Source organism: Hesperophylax consimilis, chromosome 30 (assembly GCF_061612785.1).
Source record: "Hesperophylax consimilis isolate HC1 chromosome 30, BYU_Hcon_1.0, whole genome shotgun sequence".
Classification (NCBI taxonomy): Eukaryota; Metazoa; Arthropoda; class Insecta; order Trichoptera; family Limnephilidae; genus Hesperophylax; species Hesperophylax consimilis.
In genome coordinates, this window is record NC_142865.1 from 11768456 (window position 1) to 11792250 (window position 23795).

The window sequence follows — 23795 nt, forward strand, 5'->3', positions numbered from 1 at the left end:
ACGTTCATTTTCAAGTTCTGTGAAAGATTTTTTCAAGTTCTGTTTTTATTTCAGTTTTTTCAAGCAACTAGCCTACAATGATATAACGACAGAACTTGAATAGGACTTTCACAGAACCCGAAAATGAACGTTGAAATTTGATGAATTGTTCAAATTCTCCGAAACAACCCGTCCTAAGAGTGACATTAGAAAGTGTTGTTTTTGTATTCAAAGGAGTATGATATCGAGCGATATTCCTATTTATTCATACTTTTAATACGTACCTCTTCAAAACCAACTAAAATCTTTTTATTTATAGCTTATTACCTATTTCTATCTGTATTCAATATTGACGAACGTTCATTTTTCTAGACAATTCACGCCGACTATGGAAGAAAGATAATAATGATGGGATATTTTTTATAGCGCGGTTTTTGTGAATAATCACCTCAATGGCGCTCAATGTACAGATTTCAAGATGTCTTCCTATAAACAAACAATCCTGCAGAAGAATTTAGGACATGTCAATCTCTAAATAGCATATAACTAAGTAGCTATCTGCGTCTATCTGTTTGTGCGCTTAGTTCTTCTAAACTACGCAACGGATTTTGATAAGGTTTTCACTATCATTTAGAGAATTTCTTCCGGAAGGTTTATGTATATAATACATGCATATTATATTTATAAAAAGTAGAGAAAAGTCTCCAAGCAATGCTGGGTACACCACGTCAGCTAGTTTATTTATTCTATGAAATCTCCATTTGACTAAGAAAATTTGATGCTCTCAATATTGTCTTAGTGAACGACCACCATTTTTTTATTTTTTTTTTTTTATTTATTATTGAACATTATAAATGATAACAATATGCAGACTTATAAATAATTTGTTCATTATTATTCTATTTCTCCATAAGTTGAGCTCCAGGAGCTCGTGTTTATGGGAGGAGTCTTTACATTTAGTTCTAATGATTTTTTAAACAATAATCAAAAACTTTTGAAATAAATACAAACATAATATTAACATAGGTACACAAATTAGAAAATTGTTTTTTTAAAGATAATTAAAATAATTCATCTTTTTACAGATTAAGTAAGCGTGAGGAAATTAAGAAATAATTTAATTATTAATTTAAAACCGTTGAATAGCCAGATGCTTACCCACAGCATCCTCAAAGATGACATGAAACTTCCTCTCTCCATCTCCCTTCTCTCTCCACTCTTTCAAACACCAATTGGGGAACATTTTTAAGAATTGGAAGATTGGAAACAGGAATTTTTAAGAAAGATAATTAAAAATATGTCTTGCTTAGTAGCTTATTTTCTAGTAAATGGAGTTTCACTGGATAATAAAACATTTATAAATATGTACATTTAAACTTTATGAAACTAAAAATGTAGTGACGATTTTTTTCATACCAAAGTGCTATAAAATATACATGTGAAAAAATAATGTAAAAATGTATTGTGATGGAGAAAAAAAATTGCCCACTAATAATAAGTCATAGAACATAAATAATATTTTTTTCGAGATTATTATTTCTGTGGACCCATTGACGATAGAAACAAAAGAGATGAGGCATTTGCCTCTATTATTATTGCGCAAGAGTGTCGCCAACATCATTCATGCATACTACTTTGTTTCTGCCAACACACCAAACTTTTATTGTTTGTGCAGTTTCAATGCCATATTTTTTTCTGTTTCTATTATCTATAGGTTGGCCTGTAAGGGTGCGCAGAGAAGGATGGGCGCTTCAAAATCTGTCCTGATAAATCAATTATAATTTGGCAGCTTTGTGGAGTTGTTCAAACCTATTTTGAATCTAAAATGCATACGTCCCGTTTTTGTAGAAATATTGTAAATTTGCTAATAAGGATTATGCAATATTTGAAGTAAAACCTGTGTCAAGTTGTTACAACTTAATATAGTCAGTTTTTTTAACAAAACTGTGTCGTGAGTGCATTTTAATTCCATCAATGTATGTATAATGTTTTGAAATATACATGATGACTTGTAATTGATGCGAAATATTGAACTGTGATGTGAATTGATGTGATGCTTTATTTAGGTGACATTTTTAAGCAAAAAACTCGCTTTTCTCTCTTCGGGTTAGAAATATTAAATAGGCAAATGATGATCAGGTTTTAGAAAATATGTGGAAATCTTTAATCTGTCTCTCCTGAGCGATTAAGTAAATGCATTTTGAGTAGTTCAGTTCTTGGAAGATACTATCATTATCACCCTGGTGAGCGACCACTATTTGTGTTAGAAACCTTCCTCTTCCCTTCCAACTTACCCTTACCCTTAGCCTATCGTACCCTTTCCCTATGACTTACCCTTACCTTTGCACATTCCTGTATTTTCCCTTCCAACTTGTCCTTATAATCACCCTAACCCTTCGACTTACCCTCACCCTTAGCCTATCGTACCCTTTCCCTTTGACTTACCCTTACCTTTGTACATTCCTGTATTTTCCCTTCCATTATCATCACTTTTGGCTCTACAACCCCTGGTGGGTCTTGGCCTCCTCAAGAGTCTTCCTCCACTCATCTCGGTCCAGCGCCAGCTCTCTCCAGTTTCGAAGCTCCAAGGCAGACAAATCTTTGAGGACGTTGTCGCTCCATCTTAACCTTGGCCTTCCCAGGCTCCTTCTCCCTATCGGTCTTGAGCTCAGCAGAGACTTTGGTTCTTGATGCTCGGTCATTCTCTCCACATGACCTAGCCACCGAAGTCTTCCCAGTTTTATGAACTTTATGACGTTTAGCTCCTTAAACAGAGTATAGAGCTCATTGTTATAACGTCTGCGCCAAAATCCATTTTCTAGAACCGGTCCGAAGATGCGCCTCAAAATTTTCCTTTCAAAAACGTCCAGTGCTCGCTCATTCTTCTTAGTTAGAACCCACGTCTCTGCTGCGTACGTAAGCACTGGTCTAATTAGTGTTTTGTGCACTAATACCTTGGTGGATCTGGAAAGCAGTCTGGATTTTATTTGTTTTTGTAGGCGGAAATAGCAGCGGTTTGCATTCACGATGCGCTTCTGGATCTCCTCTGTAGTGTTGTTATTGTTTGTTATCAGGGAGCCCAGGTATGTGAATCTTGGTACCGTTTCAAAATTTTGGCTTCCACATACGAGAGATGGGGTTTTCCTTCCAACTCGTCCTTATTGTCACCCTAACCCTTCGACATACCTTTACCCTTCAACTCACATTCACCTTTAGCCTATCGTACCCTTTCCCTTTGAGTTACCCTTACCTTTGCACATCCTATATTTTCCCTTTTTCTTCCCTTTCAACTTGTTCTCACTAACACCCTAACCCTTTGACTTATCTTTAATCTCACCCTATCCTACCATTACCCTTCGACATACCCTTACCGTTGCACATTCCTATATTTTCCCTTTTTCTTCCCCTCAACTTGTCCATTCCCTTTGTAATACCTTTACCCTTCAACCTTCCCTTACCCTATCTTACTCTTCGATATTCCCCTAACCAACTTTACTTCATTTCCTCACAATATTTTTAAACCGGAGTTCCACGGTACCCCAAGCAGTAAGATGTAATATTGTTCATTAAAAGTACTAATTTCGATTGTATGCGCGTCGTGCATGAAATCTAATTCAATTTTATTTGAATTTAAGTATCATTTTCAAAATTGGAACCGATTGTTGTGTGAAGAATTCAGACTATCCTGTAATTTTTCACAGGTCTGCGCCAGTTTTATACGACATCCTTTAATATTTCATATTATCTACGAGTCACCGTGTAAATTCTCAAAGTACCGTAATATTTATCTGTGCTCAAAATGAGTTGTGTATTTTTTGTAAATAAAGTACATAATAATATTATATTTAATAAAATATTGTAAAGCCTGTATTATATATACGTCATATTATATTATTACGCAATGATAAGAAATTAATTGTAAAGGCGCAATTGCGTGCTCATGCTATTGTGCAAACTGTACATTTAAAACTTACCGAAGTAATTATTATTACATAATATATTAAACATAAGATTTGTAAATTATCAATTATAACTCAACCCAAAATTTTATATACCTTATTTAAATACAGCTGCCATAAAATTGAGTTACATTTTGAAGATAATTTTTTTTTCTACACTATTATTAGTTACAGCTTGACAAACTTAACTTATTAGAATATACACAAATGAGCTACCTATCTACGATCGCGCCATGTCTTCCTAGAGCGTCCACCATTCACTTATATTATATCGCCATATTTTCTCATGACTTCGTTCATCTGCTCTATTTGCCAAAACCATCTAAATGTGACGATGACGCAAGCGCTGGCGTCATCGCTGTGATAACGGAATGGCGCTCACAGGAACATTAGTGTTGGCACAAGCGTCAGTGAGTGCTTGTAGGACGATTTTGTATATAACTCTTAATAACACTAAGCGTCTCTTTCTTAATCTTATTCATTAAGCTTGGGGATGCTTTTAGATGGTTTGGGCATTTAGAGCGGATGAACGAAGAAAGGAGTGTAAGGAGAATATATGATGCTCAAGTGAATGATAAAACAAGTTAGTTGTTTTTTAAATAATGATTTTTTTTTATTTAAAATATCTGCAGAAGGGACGCCTCCGACTGTAAAGTTAAGTAAGTGTGTGCCACCCTTTTTTAAAATTGTTTTCTTAATCAGACGATTAAAATATTCTCTTGAGTTGTATTATTTCTGACAGTTGAATATTGTTGATATTCAATTCTCAATAGCTCATGATGGAAATTACAATGCAAACTGAAATTTTTTGCGTTGGCTTCTAAATGGAAAAAGCTATGCAAATTTCGCGATGCCAGAGTTCACCTTTCAGATTTTTTCTTCACTAAAACAAACTACAGGGTTTTCCAATAAGAGGTGTCATTTTGATATTCATTCGTAAAAGATCAATGGTTTCGTTGCTTGTGTGGCACGTAGCGCCGTCTTGTTGAATTCAAACTTTGTCCAGATCAATACCATCCAATTCCGGCCATAAAAAATCATTAATCGTCTCTCGATAGCGCAATCCATTCACCGTAACTGTTGCTCCAGCCTCATTTTCGAAAAAGTAAGGTCTAATGACTCCGCCGGACCATAAACCGCACCAAACAGTCACACGTTGAGGATAGAGAGGCTTTTCAACAATAACTCTTGGGTTTTCCGAGCCCCAGATGCGACAATTTTGCTTGTTGACGAAGCCACGGAGGTGGAAATGGGCCTCATCACTCAAGATGATTTGCATTTGATTCACTCAAGTGAATTTTAATAATTTCAATGCGTTGTTGAAGCGTGTATCGTTCCATTTTTATTAATGGCGTAGTTTCTACTTGTCAAATGTCAAAAAATGACAGCTTCAAAAGTAACATCTACCGAAATAGCGGGCTATTCAAAATAACACCTCTTATTGGAAAACCCTGTACTATGAAAAATTGTTGTTATTTCAAAGCTAATGAAGGAAGTGATGTTGTGAGCTGAAAATTGTTGAAACTTCGATATTCGAGACAGAAAATACTGTGCAAATTTCATGATGCCAGACTCCCGTTCCAGAGTGTTTTTTTTTACTAAAGCATTTAACAGATTATGTCTTAATTTCCGACAGTTTAATATATCTGATGGAAGTGACTATGAGCTGAAAATAGTTGCATTGAATTCGAGACAGAAAAAGCTTTGAAAATTTTACGACGCCAGAGCTCACCGTTCAAGAGTTTCAAAAAAACAAAAAATTATTTTTATGTTTAAAAAATTGTTAATGTTGTAAAAAAAGAGTATTTATTATAATCAAATTGGTTGTTTTCTATGTTAATTTTTTTAGTGCCAAAGTACCATTTTTTTAAATGCATAATTCAAATGTTTATAATATTTTTTTTTTTATTTAAATCGCCTATTTGTAATTATTTATTTTAATTATTATTGATTGTATTGTTTTATAGTTCATTGAGATTAAATTTATAGGTTTAGTGAGGTCATAAAATTTATACATTTATTAATTTTATTACGTACAAAATGTCATCAATAAAATAAGATTACAAAAATAATATATTAATGACTTCCATACAATTCATTAATAAGTATAACCATATTTTATTTGTCTCTTGTTACTATGTACCATAAATTTATTTAAATTTTCAATTTGATTACTTTTAAGCCCATCGCCCCACGGATCCGTAATCAAAAGGCGTACACCGAATGCTGCAAAACCCGGGGCAGAAAATTAAGTTTGCTGTAGCAAGGTAACGGTTTGCAGAGCAACTCAGTGTGGAACTTTTCTGCGAGGAGTCGTACAACATTCGGTTTATGTCGATTGCTTACCGATCTGTGGGAAGTCGGGCTTAAAGTCACATATAAACCCCTAGAGGTGTGTCTCTGTGCCCAAAGTAAGCTCATTCTTATCTTACTTTTACTGAAAAACTGCATCAGTCATTTTCTTTCAAATCGATTTACATAATAAGATTAATAGGACTCAACTGTTAATCTCTAAAACTCGTTAATCTCTACAAATCGCAAGTGCGCGCCACATTTGATCTTGGCAGCCACCTCTTGTCTGGAGACCCAAAATACCTGAAAAAACCCTCGACTGTGCAGAAACGAGCGATTTGATTGATATATTCTCCTTTCTTAACAAATGGATTGACAAAACAAAATCTGCACAATAAAGCACAGGCTTCAGGTGGAAATACTGTCCTTGTTCTACCGGTATTTCAATGAAAGATGCTCCGACGAATTAGCGTCATTGATCCCTTCGGCACCGGTGCACAGTTGGGAAACACGCCAAACGCACGCACAACATTTGTACACGGTTGACATTTGTCACATGAGAACAGGTCGTTTTTACTGGTAAACGGACAACTCAATACACCTTTAAAAAGTTATGAAACAAAAACTAGGTTAGGTTTATACTCATAGGTTAGTTTTTTCATCGCTTTTAATCACTTTTTAAAGGTGTGTTCAGTTATCATGCAACCGTTGTTTCGACACCTTAAGTTCGACAGCTCGGCTGTGAAATGATTTGCCGGCATTGGTCTCTTCAAGCCCCAGGTTCACTTATTTCTTTCCTGAAAAAACACACTTCTTAGGGGGTTAACTGTTCAACGTATTTACGTATGTTAGTCGCAAATTTTGTATGTGCGTATGCATTATTTTAAATGCCACAAAGTGAATATGTACGCGAATAAATTACATCTGGGTTGTAGCCAACGCCATATCATATCTCTGTCAGTCCATCATCTTCAAATAGATGACTGATATTGTTCTAAATTTGAATTTTCTATTTAAATATATTTGCAGACAGACTTGCCGCTGTTCAGTACAAGATGAAAATTTCATAATCTGAGTTTCAACTGGCGGGAGCCAGTGGGTCTATGTTCAAGATACCACACGGCAGCACAGATGTTCTAGCGCAGCTTAGCATGACAAGAGGAATGGTGCTATTGAATGAAAACAGTACATATATATTTAATTAGACAATTGACCTTAACAATGTTAAAATAAGAAATCTTGTACTCTAAAGGTGGGTTGTTTCATCAAATTTCAACATTCATTTTTGGGTTCCATGAAAGTCCTATTCAAGTTCTGTTATTATGTCATTAAAGGCCAGTTACAGAACTGAAATAATAACGACTTGAAAATTAACTTTGAAATTTTAAGAATCAATTTCTCTGAAACAACCCATCCTAAATAATTGATTTGATTTCGAACAATTTTAATTAAAATATAATGGGTAAGGGGAAGATATTCAAGAGAGTATTTTTTAGTCCTGGTGTAATCACCATTCAAAATCGAAATGTTGCGAAAAGATTTGAATGGCACATATTTCCATCTATGTACCTTCCCCTTTCTCATCTCCTTCCCCTCCCCACTACGATCAGCCTCACAACATACCCCAATTGGGGTACCATAGTCCCACTAGCTCCAGACAGTTGACACTTTATGTGATTTTCACATAAAAACTTATGTTCTTGACTCGTAATAATTAAATAATGTCTCATGCATAGATGTTCAAATTGATAGACCAGACATTCAAGGAAAGGGTAACATACCAAGCTTTTCTTTGAAGTGAATCTGATAGTATGCAGGCAACTCGCATTGTAATAATCGCATTTAATCGCTATAAAATAAAATCTACTTACGAATTACTGGTCCTTTTTACGATAGGGCTGCATTAAAAACATAACTAAAAATCCCAAATCGGGTAAACAAAAAGTTCGGCTTTGTTTCCAAAAGAAACTTTTACAAATGTGTTATAATTTACCCACCTCACTCATTTCATGCCAGGCGGTTCGAAAAAAAATGAACATTCAGATACTGTGCAGAAAAGTTCTATAATGTACTGCGCTGCAAACCGTTGCCTTACTTGAGCGAACTGTACTTTTCTGCGCAGGGTTTGGTCATTTCAATGAGCGCTCATCGGCAGTCAACTTACGACTGATGTCTTAGTTTATTCAAAGCACTCTTGGATCCTCCTGGCTGGATCCTTCTTCCAGCTCTTCGAAACGATACCCAGATTTTACGTTAAGTCTATCAATTTCGAGGTCTATGGTGTCATGTAAAATAATAATGTATCAATTTTATTGTTGTTGTGTGAGATTACATACTGCAATCGTAATAATAATTGAATAGCTCCTTTTGTAAAATGTATACATATTTACAATTAGTTCTTTTTGAAATGAAATATTGTGGATTACAAAGTTATTATGTTCAAATTTTTGCCAAATAGTCTTTTACAAGTTGTGTAACAATGAACCTAAATACATACCTACTGCCATTTTACGTATCATAAATTTGTGTTTTATTTCTCTACACATGCTATCAAAGAAGTAACACAATACTTGCAATGGTGAATTACTCAGAAGCGAATTATTTAACATATTTTTAATTCAAAATCAAAACTACTTGTAGCGACACGCTAATTGCGGTATGGGCCGAACGCAGGACAGCCTAGACTTCGAGACTTGCAACGGTGACCTAAAAAAAGTGATGAAACTAAAACTAGGTTAAATAGGTTACATTGGCAACTATTTAACCTAGTTTTTGTTTCATCACTTTTAATGACTCTATATCACTTTTTAAAGGTGTGCTTAATTGACATTTTGATGAAATATTTTGAGGGCCGCAAGCAGGGAGCACAGCGTGGAAACTTCAGGAATAACAGAATGAGTGCGCCGCATTTCCCGCAGCTATTAGAATGGTCGAAACGGCTCTGCAAGGCGCACGCTTATCTTGCACCCACTCTTGCGCCTGGTAACACCTCGTTGACCTACGCCGCGCAACAAATCAAGTCTAGTATTAACATTCTCCAAGTCAAGAAGTGGCCGCGACTTTTGACCCAAGACACGCGTCTCCAGCTTCCGACACTAGCCTGCGCCCGTATGGCGTCGAGTACCAACCTATTGCTGCGACCATGCTCCGGAATTCACCACTGTTCATCTCCACCAGCCACAGTGTTGAGCATCAGCCTGGGGAATTCGTCACCGTTTATCTCCACCACCCACGGTGTCGAGATGAACATGGCCATCCTTTTCATAAGCGGTGTCAATTATTATGAATGTAATATGTCTTGAATTTTTATGATGTCATAATTTTTCTAGTTTACTAACATTCGATAGATAAATTTATTCTTGTGAAACGCAACGATCCTAAACTGATTTTTTTTTTATACATACTGTCAGCTTCACAAAGGTCTGCGGTAGTACATAACATTATGCACCAATACACTATCTGTGAAAAATCACAATTATAATCTTGCAAAAGACTATATTATGGGTAGGTACTTTATCACTTGTCTGAATTTGTTCAAACAAATAGGTAGTACCAATTTTGAAAATGACTCTTAAATTCGTAGCCAATTTGATTTTTACAGTTGATTGGTGGAGTTACAGATGCATAACAGAAATTAGTAGTTTTAATTATGTAAAGCATTCCATAATGGAGTGCTGATACCAACTCTGATTAATGGCAGAAAGATATGAAACTGGCAGGGTGACAGTAGACCGAGTGCTGAAGAAATGAGATACTTGTGACGTATGTGCGGTACAATCATATTAGACCGTGTTCAAAATGTGGCCGATGTAAGAATAATGAATAGGATTAAGAAAAGGGACACTTATAATACACTTCTCCAAACAAGTGGAAGTGAATGATTGAATAAGCCTGGTAATGCCAGTATGTATGAATGTGAATTAATCAAAGTGTGTATTCCAAGACAGTGACGTATTCTCCTATGGGCGTAGGGCGAGAGTTTAGTGTCAGATACAAACGTAACGCGTCGTTTCGATCAGGGCCGGACTTCCACCGATTATTTGGATTTTTAACATTAACCCATGCAGGATTGCTAGCTAGTTTATAATAATTAATTTAATATGATGTTTAGAAAAATAATAATAAAATTATTTTTTTTAATTTTGTAATGGTTTTGAAGTTTTGGTGCACTGAATACTCAAAATAAAATTTAATATGAGTTTATCACAGATATTTATTTATTTGAAAAAACAGTATAAACCAGTACATTGCAATATCGGTAATTAAAAATTACAAAAAAAGTGAAATCAATATCCATTTACAAGTGGGACAAAAAAAAAAGTTTACAATGTTAAGTTTTATTAAAATATAATATCTTACGGAAAATATCCATATTTCCTGCAAGGCAGTTAATTAACCTAGTGATTCTTTCCAAGGGCATCACCATTGGTAAGTTAGTTCTGCACCTAGGAAGAATCAAAAGCCTGTGTTGGCGGCCTCGCGCAAAATTACCCGGGACATAGAATCCTATTTTAGCCAGAATGTCTGGTATTGAGACTAAACCGTTTAGAAGCTTATACGCCATCAGGAGTAATTCAAATGTTCCTCTCTGGAACTAAGGCTGCATACACCCAGCATTCCCGAGATAAATGCTGTTGGAAACAGCCATGGGTAATAACCAAATTCTCATGTAGAGGTATCGTAAAAAATTCTTTTGTATCTTATCGACCATTAGTACACAAACAGTGTCCTCTGCCCCCCATACCTGAGATCCTCTCGAGAATGCTTATATATTTAATGTAAATACAAAAAATTAAACACATTTTATTCATATTCGTATTAAAAAATATAGTAAAAATAACGTATGGTAAAAAATAACTACAAATACAGTACGAGATTTTATTTGTCAGCTAATAGTTTTTTTTTCTCTTTTGTATAAATATGGTACTTAGTATTGGGGCGGCTGATTATATTTGCCCAGAGCGTAAAGTTTAAAAATGCGTCCCTGGTTGTCACGGTCCATTGTCTCTGCCTGTGGTAATCGTGGCGCTTTGAACTCTGGCGCAGATGTAAAATCAACAATCATTTCCTTCCTTGTAAAAATATTGAATAAATTACTCGACAGTAGAGAAAAGTCAAAGAGATTACTTTCTAAAGTGGAATGCATTCAAAAGCAAGATGAAAGATTACTTTGAAAGGTCGCCGTGCTGCAAGGATAATAGGCTATAATACCTCAAAGGATTTATTTCCGTCAATTTCCGTGTCCCATTGTCGAAGCTAATTATTTGCGTCTGGTTTAATAATAGCGTAAGTGATTTATTGTCCAGTCGGATCGCAACTTCAACGTCTGCATTCAAGTTTTATAAATAAATCCGTCTCGCCATTTATTTATTTTTAGTCTTGGCATCACTGAACTAAATAAAAATATAACGTTACAAATGAGATGAGCATTGAAACTTCCCACAAAAAAAATATTCATAAGTTTGTGTAGTACCACCTGGCAGCAAGAAATATAATTCTCCGAGGCGTTATTTTATTTATACATTTTGCTTGCAATATTTTTTTAAGTCTTGTTTTTGTCGCTAGGTTCGCAAAACTTTTTGGCTTGTAATTCGCAATAATGCTTCATTAAAGTGTACGTGTATAGAAAAGTCATTCTGTCGGTAATAGCGTTTCCAGAGCTGGGAATTTCTTCCCACTTCTAGGGAGAAACTGACAGTTCTTGGAGCAATCGAATGTTATGGAAAATCTAAAAAAATGCAACATTTTGGTATGGGCCAAAATTTACTGTAAATTCTACATTACGATAAATTAAATTATTTCGCAACCGCACATTCTTTGCAAATTCTTATAATATTTCAACATTCAAAAGTTCAAACGTCAATCAAATCTGGGGAGTTATTAAAATCATTGGGAATTCTTTGATACCTTCTGGGGAGTTTCTATTTTTCGACCTGACAACGCCGGTCGGTAAATGCACCGAATACCGAAAAAACTCTCTCCAAAACTTATTCATCAGACATTTTCAGCACCACCTAACAAAGCGAAATATAAAATACATTGTAAAACAAAAATAAATACGATTCCAACACATTCTACATGAATTACATTTGTAGTTCTAGTCTTTGCCGTTAGGTTCGCTAATATTTTTGTTGTAAATTTTGCAATAGGGAGTTTGTGTAGGTAGATATGTCATGTCGAGTCTGAACGAAACGTCATTCGGTCGGTAATGCAGGCAGTTCATTTATCAGCAAAATGGCCGCTGGTCCTGTGCGAACTGCGGCCGCCTGGCCGAACAGTAAAGATGACTACGAATTGCGAGACGTTATCGGTGTGTATTTAACGCTAAAACATACATTATTCAATAACGAATCATATTTCCAAAAAATCTCAGCGCTAGCGCGGGCCGTTATGCCGTGAAATTAAATTACAATTGTCCAAAGTGCCCCGGTTATTTTCGCCCAGTACTTTTACCAGTGATCTCTGCCGTGTCAAATGTTTTTTTTGGTTTTATTTTTGTTTGTCTTTTCCGTTGCGTTTTGTTCTTCGTGTTTTTAAATAGACGTACGTCAAAGTGTGCCGCGAATAGAACGCCTGCACTGCGTATGACATAACAGTTTTACTTTAACGTGTGACAATATTTGCCGGCGTGCAGTGCTATGACAGATAGTGATGGTAGCTGTCGAGTGAAAATAATCGAAATTTCTCGAGATAATTGATGGAATACGAACAACCAAAAGAAAATGATGAAACAGAAAACTAATATTGATTCATGGAATTGAACCCGTAACTCTAAAATCGCAATTACTTCCCAAAATAACACTAATCCAAATGAAGGAAATTGCAATTTAATTACACTCAATAAATAAGAGATAAAAGCAGTAAACAAACATTATATCTACTATAACCCGTTCTACGAGTTAATAAAATAGTTTGTCTTTCTATCAAAAAAGCGTAAAGGAAACAACATCTCTCGATAGAGCAATCCATTCACCGTAACTAATACCTGAAACCGTTTATAATTCATTTTATTATGAAAGACGGAAAGAGTGAAATTATTGGAATGTCAAAAAGGGAAAATTCTTTTGTTTATAAATAGTAAATATTCGAATAAAAGTGAAAATTTTCATTACCAATTTTTTTCTACATCCCTCTTTCCTATTGTGCGAAACCGGTTGGCATGTTTATATTAAGTGATCAAGTGTGAGGTTACATTGTGGTTTAATTTCGAGAGTGTCATTGTACTCAAAATTAAGCCGGATTAGCTCCGATTTTTCCGAAACCGGTTGACATATTGTTATAAATTAAAGTGAAGTGAATTATATCGTTACGGAAATTAATCAAAAACTATTGTTATATGTTCTATTATTTTTTAAATGTTTCGATAATTTCCATCCCTATTATGTTGATAAATAGATACTGGTTGAAAATTTGTTCGTAATTTCGTATTTCGTGTGACCTTTTTACGGTAATATTTCGTACAATGTTTACATAGTTTTCGTCACTGCAGACTCTAGTAGCCAGTTAATGTTTATTGACATGTACGGTATCGTTGCTTCGATTAAACACAGTAAAAACAATAGAGGATGTGTCAATTTAACTAAAAATATTAATTATTTTTAATAGTCGTAGATACTTTCAGTATCACCCTAGTGAAATACCAACATTCAGAAACAGTTGAAACGGCAGAAAAGTTGCTTGAAATGGCTTTAGTCGTGTTTAGTGACCAGATTTTGTTACTTTCCTCTTCTCCATCTCCTCTCTCCTCACAGCTTTTTTCAGCTTCACAACGTACTCGAAACTAGGATGCTGTAGTCCTACTGGCTATGCTGGCTGTTCACATTAAAAAAAAGTAATGTGAATACTGCATAAGAGCCACAACTGCCCAGAGCTTGTACGACCTAGGTAAACTCAATTGGGGTATGTTTTGAGGCACGAGGAATTGGGGAGGTAAATTGGAAGGTAGTTTTTTCATCAAAATGACAGTTAAACACACCTTTTAAAAGTGATATAGAGTCATTAAAAGTGATGAAACAAAAACTAGGTTACATAGGTAACTATTTAACCTAGTTTTTGTTTCATCACTTTTCATGAATACATGTATATCACTTTTTGTAGGTGTGTTGAACTGTTATTTTGATGAGATACCCGGTCACCATAACACATAAATATATTTGTGATTTTTACAAAAACGTCGCTATATAAATTAGCCAAATATTATTATTGTTGCTCAACATGGCTCTGATTGTCGATTCGATGGTCATAAAACGTAAAATGGTGTTGGCACACCACAAAAATTATTATTTACTTTCATGCTGTTTTGTGAAAGCTTTTTTTTTCCATTATATGATCGAAGAATGCAAGTGATTAGGTGCGCATTGTTGGTTCAACTTAAAATTTGTGTACACTGCGTAGTTTCACAATTACGCAATTTCTGTTATGTTGATAAATGTGTTGAAACGTCCTCAACATCAGAATGCAACACACTAGAACCAGTTCTGGGTAGAGGGGATAGACCTCCACACGGCTTTGTCTCATTCACATTCGTACATTGTCTCACTCATTCTTTTTTGTTGTTCCGACTCTTGACATTATCTGACTCAAATATTTGATTCACTTGGGCGTGCTGTGGCTTCGTAAATATACACACAATAGGGACACGCTTAATACACACATTTTATTTTAAGAGGAAGCTACGAGCCAAAAATGTGTATATTCTTGGTATACCTTATATCGTAGGTAATAGGCATTAAAATCACTTGACAAACGCAGTCTAGAAACGTTCGATTTAAAGCAAAAAACTTGTTTTTATTTATTTTGTAAATAATTTTATAAGAGAGCAAAAAATTTAATCAAGTTGAACTGTCACAGATAATCTTAGCTATAATACAGTATTTTTTTTAAAGTTGTTTCCTTTATGCGTTCATACATTTCTATTGAAAAAATATTTTTTTTACTAGTTTGCATTTATATTTTTTATTGAGTAATTTATTTTTTTATTTGTATTCTACTCAAGCGAAGCGATAGGAAAACCTTCAATTTTTCTGAAGCATATTTTTTGGTATTCATAATGTACACCAATTCGTTATAAAGATTAATCAAAATAGTGATTTGGCATTAAGCTTTGCCTTAACTATCTTGCAGACAACTGGGGGAGTAGGTAGTACCCAAAATTACTATCCTCCCTATATTAGCTTAAATTCTTGAGATATCATGTTAGTATTTTAGGTATTCCTGCGCAAATACAGAAGTTAACATTAATAATTGACTGAATAATTGGGATTTCTATAGTTTAAAAGCCCATAAGACAGAAAAATGCATGGGGTCATTGGAAGACTCACTTGGTTACAGACATTTTGTTTGGCATCTTGGCCTGTCAAGAATTAAAAACACTTTGTATCACTTAGCTAATAATGAGAAGTAAGTATTTCAGTTTCCTGGTAGTGGAAAACAATGCATTTAAGTAGCTATTTAACATCTTTTCTTCACGTCATATTTTAACATAAAAATATTTAAATAGTGCTATTTATTTTTTAACTAGCTGAAGTCTATCTGGCGTTGTTTAACTTTTATCTACTTTCAATAAATATAATATCCATGTATTATATATATATAAATGTTTTGGAAGAAATTCTCTAAATGATAGTGAAAATCCATCAAATTCCGTTGCATAGTTTAGAAGAACTAAGCGCACAAACAGACAGACACCGATAGTGACTTTGTTTAATGCTATTTAGAGATATTTACCAATGTATTGTCACAATAACGAATTTACTAAATGTTTATCAGGAAACTGCCTGTAATCCCGTTTTTAGTTCATTATCTGGGATGTTCCTGAGATGTTCTAGAATGTTGTGGAATGCTCTCGAATACTCTTGAATGTCCTGGACTGTTCTAAAATTTCTAGAGGGCAAAACTTCCAGCCCTTATATCTTCAAAAGAACGCCCTTCAGTTAAAAACGGGAACCTTCTTCATGGATGGGTGATAGAGGTATACCACACCGTATAACTCCCTTAATCATACCGGGACTCGTTTCTGACTTTTAGCGTAATGCACATTGTACACTTACTTGTTGTTGTAATATATATTGATTAGATTCAAACTAAAGACCTAATATCACAGACATAGGAATTAATAGACGAGAAGATATGGGCGAGGGGTAAAATCAACTGTTGAAGAACGAAGGGGGTGAAGCTGACTGTGATTCGTCAATAAATCAATCTGACAGTAAATAGGCATCTCGCATTATAATATCACCATTTACTTCTTAAAAGTAAAATCTGCTTTGAATGAATAGACATTTTTACATGGGAGCGCAAATTACTCGCCACGTTATGAACAAATTTGCGAAGTCCAAATTCGGCAAAGTAAGGCAGCTTCTATTTTCAGAGTCGTAGTTAGTTTCAGAGTATTTAGTTAAGACACTTTTATAAATGTTCATAATTTACTTCCCAGCAACCAACCAGCTTTGTGTTTCGCGTCCAGACGTTTCTCGATGTGATAGTAACAACTGATTCATATTATACGATGTGAATATGCTTAAAATAAAGTAAAATAATGCTTATATATGGAATGTAATACGACAATTGGGTTTATTCTCTTTTTTCACATCTATTTTTACCAGTTTTCATAGTACAAGTCAAAATTTTGCCGTGTTATTTAGTAAAATGAACCGATGATGCCTCGACCATAGTTCGCACAAGAATGATGACGTCACGTTTTCAAATTTCATTTGAGGCCATACGCGAGCCCAGCCGGCTCAATGGAACCGGTATGGGGAGTGGGGATAATACGCTTTTAATCACTTAGGGCAGGTCTACTAATATTCATATTTCTATGCCTAATATCCTATTTTGGATCAAATAATGGAATAAAAAAACTAACCTTAATATTTTCGTATCAATAACAATGAACTATTAAAATTAATTACTTTCCATTTCCGGAAACTAAAATACTTACTTCTCATTATTATCTTACTACTAGAAGGTGTTTTTTTATTTATTAAAAAAGCACATACAAAGCATGTGCCTATTTTCTGTATATTTACCCCGACTTCTTCCTTCATTCACATTCACATCATATATTCTCCTTACACTACCTTCTTCATTCATTCAAACATTACGCTTACATCAGGCATGGTTTTACACACATATGTCTCAGGGATCTTGTTTCCACAGCATTCAGTCTATGTTCTTCCTTCCTCTGCCAGTTCCAAGCCTCACTGCCGTACATCAGGGCAGGTATCAGCACTCCACTGTAGACTGCTAGCTTCTTTGGCCAATTTTTTTCTGGCACCAACCGCGTCCTCAGTCTGCAGTCCTTCTATAATGGAGTTTTCTGCGTTTACCCTTCGTTTAATATCCTTATCAGCTTTTCCATCTCTCGTAAACATACTTGCCAACTAAACAAACTCGTCCACTGCTTTAAGTATTCATCGTTCACTACAATTATATGCACTTTAATGACGCATGTAGTTTTATCAAACTGGAGTTTGCATTTGGTCACGATTACGTGCCTTATTTAGAAAGCGCTATTGAAGCACGCCATAGCATGGCAACCACGCCTCAAACCCACACATTATTAAAAAGGCTGTCAATTATAATATCGAAAAGAGAAAACGCACGCAAATGTAGAACGTAAAAGAATAAACGTGAAATCATTAGCGCAGTAATTATTAACGAATTTGTTGCACTTAAAATATCAATTCATGCTTTTCGAAAGTCATTTAGTCAACATTTGTCTGATTTTCTCTTTGCTTAATAACCAGTGATCAGATTATCCCTAGAAGTGTTTGCAATTTAGAGATCCCAGAGTAACCAAAGCTGCCCAAACGGATTAGGGGAACAAACTAACTTCGCGGGAATAGCGATTTTCAGCCGGGAATATTCCACTACCTTATATAAATTCCTCAAAGTCTGGAATTTTTTTTTTTTTTACTAAGAACTTTATTCTAAACCATAGACATATGAATATTAGTAGACCTGCCCTAAGTGATTAAAAGTGTATTATTCCCCACTCCCCATACCGGTTCCATTGGAGCCGGCTGGGCTCGCGTATGGCTTCCCGTGAATCTTGAGAATGTGACGTCATCATTCTTGTTCGAACTAGCGTCGAGCTATGGTCGAGGCATTTTATAAAATAACACGGCAAAATAGTGGCTTGTGCTATGAAAACTTGTAAAAATAGATGTGAAAAAGAGAATAAACCCAATTGTCGTATTACATTCCATATGTAAGCATCATTTTAAGCTTATTCACATCGTATAATATGAATCAGTTGTAGAAACATATACTATCACATCGAGATACATCTGGTCGAATGTAGCGATTCTCAAGTGTGCGCATCGTTGTTACTGGGAAGTAAATTATGAACACTTATAAAAGTGTCTTAACTAAATACGTAAACAAAATATTCGACTCTGAAAATAGAAGAAATTTTTTGGTAAATTTTGGATAGGGCCTGACACGCTTATTACGAATAATTTTTAGAAAAAAACTTTATATTCGCCTTAATTACTATAAAAGAAAACTTTTTGCATTTCGGGCGGCGGAAAATTATGCATTTTGATTTTCAATTGCATAAAACCAAAATTCACTTCGCGAATCGATGTGGCGACAACGCGACGCCATTAGGAACGCACTGTTATGTTGGTATCACTGATATGCATTAACAAGAGCTAAATACGACCGTTGCTATCTTCGTGGGATGCCGAGGTTTGTGTAATATGGTTTGTGATACAAAGGAAAGTGCCCCTTAATAACGCCTGCTCGCGTCAAGGCAAGAAAAACATCCCAGTTTTCAACTAGTTTACCGGCTACGCTAGGTTTGTGTAACATGGTTTGTGATACAAATCAATGTATCAGGGATACCAACATAACAGTGACGTACCTAATGGCAGCTGATTGCCGCCGCATCGATTCGCGAAGTGAATTTTGGTTAACGCAATTGAAAATTTAAATTCATAATTTTCCGCCGCCCGAAATGCAAAAAGTTTTCTTTTATAGTAATTAAGGCGAATATAAAGTTTTTTTCTAAAAAATATTCGTAATAAGCGTGTCAGGCCCTATCCAAAAATTACCAATTTTTTTTTGCCGAATTTGGACTTCACAAATTTGTTCATAACGTGGCGAGTAATTTGCGCTCCCATGTAAAAATGTCTATTCATTCAAAAGCAGATTTTACTTTTAAGAACTAAATGGTGATATTATAATGCGAGATGCCTATATACTGTCAGATTGATTTATTGATGAATCACAGTCAGCTTTACCCCCTTCGTTCTTCAACAGTTGATTTTACCCCTCACCTTTAATTTCTAGTCTATATATTCATATGTCTGTGTTCTAAACCCATTTTTTTCATGAAAATTTATTATATTTATAGATTTAACCCCTCTAGCGTTTGAGGGTCGTATTTGACCGGGCGTTCATATTTTATAAAAGTTTTTTTTTTCTATTCTGTGGAAATACATAATTTTTTTGACGTTGGAAAGAGAAATAATAATTCTTAAGGCGATGCACTAAGTCGTGTAATATTTTAAATTGAGCCGCTATCAATAACAACCCTTACGTAGATGGCGATAAGTTTTGAATTCCCGCTTAACACCATCCGCATGTTTTGATTTATGCAAGAAAAAAACATGGCCAAAAAATGCCTTTTATTTTATTTTGTGGATGTTCAGGCATAAATATTTTTTTTTTTTTCGATCATTTTATAAATAACTTAATTTGCCACGTTATACAATAACATCATAACCGAAAATGGGTTCGTAAGTAGGAGATTTTGAACTTTAAAGCAGTTTTCATAGGCCTTATACATTATTTTTTTCTGGGCTTATAAAAAGACTTATTTAAAAAATACTTGATTATTTCAAAGGCCGAGATGTATTCTATTCGCAGTATTTAATTAAAGCATCTGAAACATTTTTAGGCGACCAAATTTTCAAACCAAAAACACATGATTTTGCATTACTACGTATGGCATCGACTTAATAAGTAACATTTGTTTTTCAATATCTCCAAAAATTATGAAGTTACGAGTTTTCAATATGAACTTGGGTGAACGTATCTTGTGACGTCACATGCAGTACAATTCATAATTCGAATGGCAGTGCTGCAGTTTGCCACGCATGTACAGTGATGTCACGCTTTTCGGCCGGCCGCAAATATCAACGTTATGACGGCTTATATCATTGGTACTATTCTCAATTTTCCAAAAATTCTAAAATTTCTGTCTTCAGTATTCTCTAATTCATGAATACATTTGTAAATAATAATCATATTAAATATCAATTTCATTTTAATAGACAACCTCTTAGGGATTGATCACTATTTAGATGAAAATTCCCTCAATATACCCGTTTCGAAAATATTCTCAAAAAATTAATTCTTAAGAATTTACCCGTCACTAGAGGTGGTGGTCGTGGGTATGTCCTTTTCAGTGATTGCTGAACAAGGATCTGATACTTTGCAGGTAATTCGCACTGCAATATTAGTATTTCTGTTCATGAAAAAGACCATTTTACAATGGTGCACGAATTCCTCATTATATTTATTTATCTCTAGCCATAACTAAAATCCCAGATAGGTGAAAAAGGTTCAGCGTATTTACAAAAACTGAATATTTAGTATGACCCTTTTTACAATTGTATTTTTTAACCTATCCTTATCTGTGGTGTGTATTTACTACACATTGCTTCTAATAACTTTAATAACTCTATAAATATAATAAATTCTGGGTTCGGATTTTAGTTATTCCTCCATTATACATTTATGCACTGAATTAAAAAATAAAATTTTACATAGTTTTCAAATTCAATTAAAAATCAGAGATTTTTGTCAAAAATCGGAAACAAATACACCAATACAATCAACCGTGTGACAATGCTACGCGAAGAGTGTGCGAGAAAATGACACGCTATTGATGTCCCGCTTTAGTTTGCTATCCGGGAACATGAGAAATCCACACGTCCGCAGTTGTATTTTTATTTAGACCATCGATACCTACGACCGCATAGCTGTGTGTGTGCTAGCCGCCAGCCAGTCGGTCGCGGACCGTCGTTAGATGTGGACCCCTCGCACGTTTTTTTAGCATCTGCCGATGGTTTTTTCATGTTTTAATCAATTAAATTACAATTATTATCACTTTTGATATAAAATATAATAAACATAAGCGATTAGCTATGAATATTCATATTTTTCTGATATTAAATCGCTTATTTTGAGATGTGTATTGACTACACAGCACCGGAACGCGTGGATTTTTTTAGCACAGTAAGGGAAAGGTTAATTTAATCCTAGCTATATTTACGCCATTTGAACGCTCCATAATGTCTGCATTATTCCATAAAATGTTGCAGTTAGCGCTAGACCACGATCAATATACGAATGATGGAGTAGTTTATTCATGATATAGTGCAAACCTGCTGGTGCCAAATACATTGTGGCCTTCATGCCGTTGAAATGGTATGCAAATTTTTATTTGTTATTATTATTATTTAATGAGCAGGCAGTATTCTGATGACGCACTCATATCTGATTTCATAATAGGTTTAACAGTAATTGACTTTGAGATTTCACAATAAATTAATCATTCTCCCCAAATAAGAATCCGAATCGAGCTTTAAATTGGTTTTTATTAGTAGCATTGATGACATGCTGTGGAAGTTTGTTCCATGCTTCCACTACTCTATATTAGTAGCATTGATGTCATGTTGTGGAAGTTTGTTCCATATTTCCACTACTCTATATTAGTAGCATTGATGTCATGTTGTGGAAGTTTGTTCCATGTTTCCACTACTCTATATTAGTAGCATTGATGACATGTTGTGGAAGTTTGTTTCATGCGTCCACCACTCTATAGTAGCATTGATGACATGTTGTGGAAGTTTGTTTCATGCTTCCACCACTCTATAGTAGCATTGATGACATGTTGTGGAAGTTTGTTCCATGCTTCTACTACTCTATGTTAGTAGTATTGATGACATGTTGTGGAAGTTTGTTCCATGCTTCCACCACTCTATAGTAGCATTGATGACATGTTGTGGAAGTTTGTTCCATGCTTCTACTACTCTATGTTAGTAGTATTGATGACATGTTGTGGAAGTTTGTTCCATGCTTCCACCACTCTATAGTAGCATTGATGACATGTTGTGGAAGTTTGTTCCATGCTTCCACTACTCTATATTAGTAGCATTGATGTCATGTTGTGGAAGTTTGTTCCATGCTTCCACTACTCTATATTAGTAGCATTGATGATATGTTGTTTGGAAGTTTGTTCCATGCTTCCACTACTCTATATTAGTAGCATTGATGAAATGTTGTTTGGAAGTTTGTTCCATGCTTCCACTACTCTATGTTAGTAGCATTGATGACATGTTGTGGAAGTTTATTCCATGCTTCCACTACTCTATATTAGGAGCATTGATGACATGTTGTGGAAGTTTGTTCCATGCTTCCACTATTCTATATTAGTAGCATTGATGATATGTTGTTTGGAAGTTTGTTCCATGCTTCCACTACTCTATATTAGTAGCATTGATGATATGTTGTTTGGAAGTTTGTTCCATGCTTCCACTACTCTATATTAGGAGCATTGATGATATGTTGTAGAAGTTTGTTCCATGCTTCCACTGTACGGACGCATGGCCGATGAACGAGCAGAGATCACGAGCCAGTCGTTGGCTGTAGACCTGATCCTGTAGCGAGATGTGTCGTCCTTTCCAGCAAAGTCTGAAACCTGACACTGAGATGTGTCGTCCCTTTAAGTAAGGTTGAAGAGTTCCTAAAGGAAATCTTTATCTTTCTATCTAGTCCGGAGTAAGCGCGCCGTGTCCCCATTTCCGAGAAGTTTGTTGTATTCGTTATTACGTAAAATCTGTGTTACAAACTTACTTTTTAACACAATGTGCTTCTACTGATTTATCTCTTCAGTGGTACATTATAACGTAATAACTTGGAATATGGGATTATCTGTCCATTAAGGCGATGATGCAACAGATCCCATGTTTAATAGCAGGATAATCTTTGAGTAGTGTGCTTAAAAAATTATGCAAAATATCTTCAGCTTATTTGTGAATAAATTATTATTAATGACCTCCTTTTTAAATTGAAGTTTCACAAATCTTTTATTGCGAGAATTCAATAATTTCTTTTGTAAAATTTTGCGTTGGAATTAAAAATTAATATTTCATTGAGTAGCTTAAATCATCATGACGTCGGCACTCCATAGGGTAAGGAGAAAGGACCAAACACCACAACAAAGGATTTTATTTTGTACTGCGTTCGTTCTATTTTTGTTCTTTCTGTGTTTAATTTAGCGTCCGCTTGATTGGGGCGTTACGGGTTCAATTCTCTGCTAGCTAAATCCTTCATCATTGCACAAGTAACATTTTCTCAATAGTATAATGACGGCAGTAGAAGAAATTCAAATATTATCAGGTTTTTTTTGTGAAAAATTTTTTGGATATTTATATGGCGTGTTGCGCTTAATTCTTCTTTAGCCAACGTTTCGGACAGCGTTACAGCGTCCATCATCAGAGCAGATGTGTAGGTTATGGTGGTGTATGTTTGTAGAAGTGATAACATGTT

General features: G+C 35.0%; 1 protein-coding gene across 1 annotated transcript in view; it reads left to right on the forward strand.

The window, feature by feature from the left end:
* The first annotated feature begins 12447 nt into the window (after positions 1-12447).
* fray (oxidative stress responsive kinase frayed) overlaps positions 12448-23795 on the forward strand; it is a 36623-nt gene continuing 25275 nt past the window's right edge. Inside the window, exon 1 of the mRNA XM_089649633.1 lies at positions 12448-12540. Coding sequence (XP_089505759.1) covers positions 12465-12540 — 76 coding nt within the window. The 5' untranslated portion in view covers positions 12448-12464. The remainder of the gene's footprint in view (positions 12541-23795) is intronic.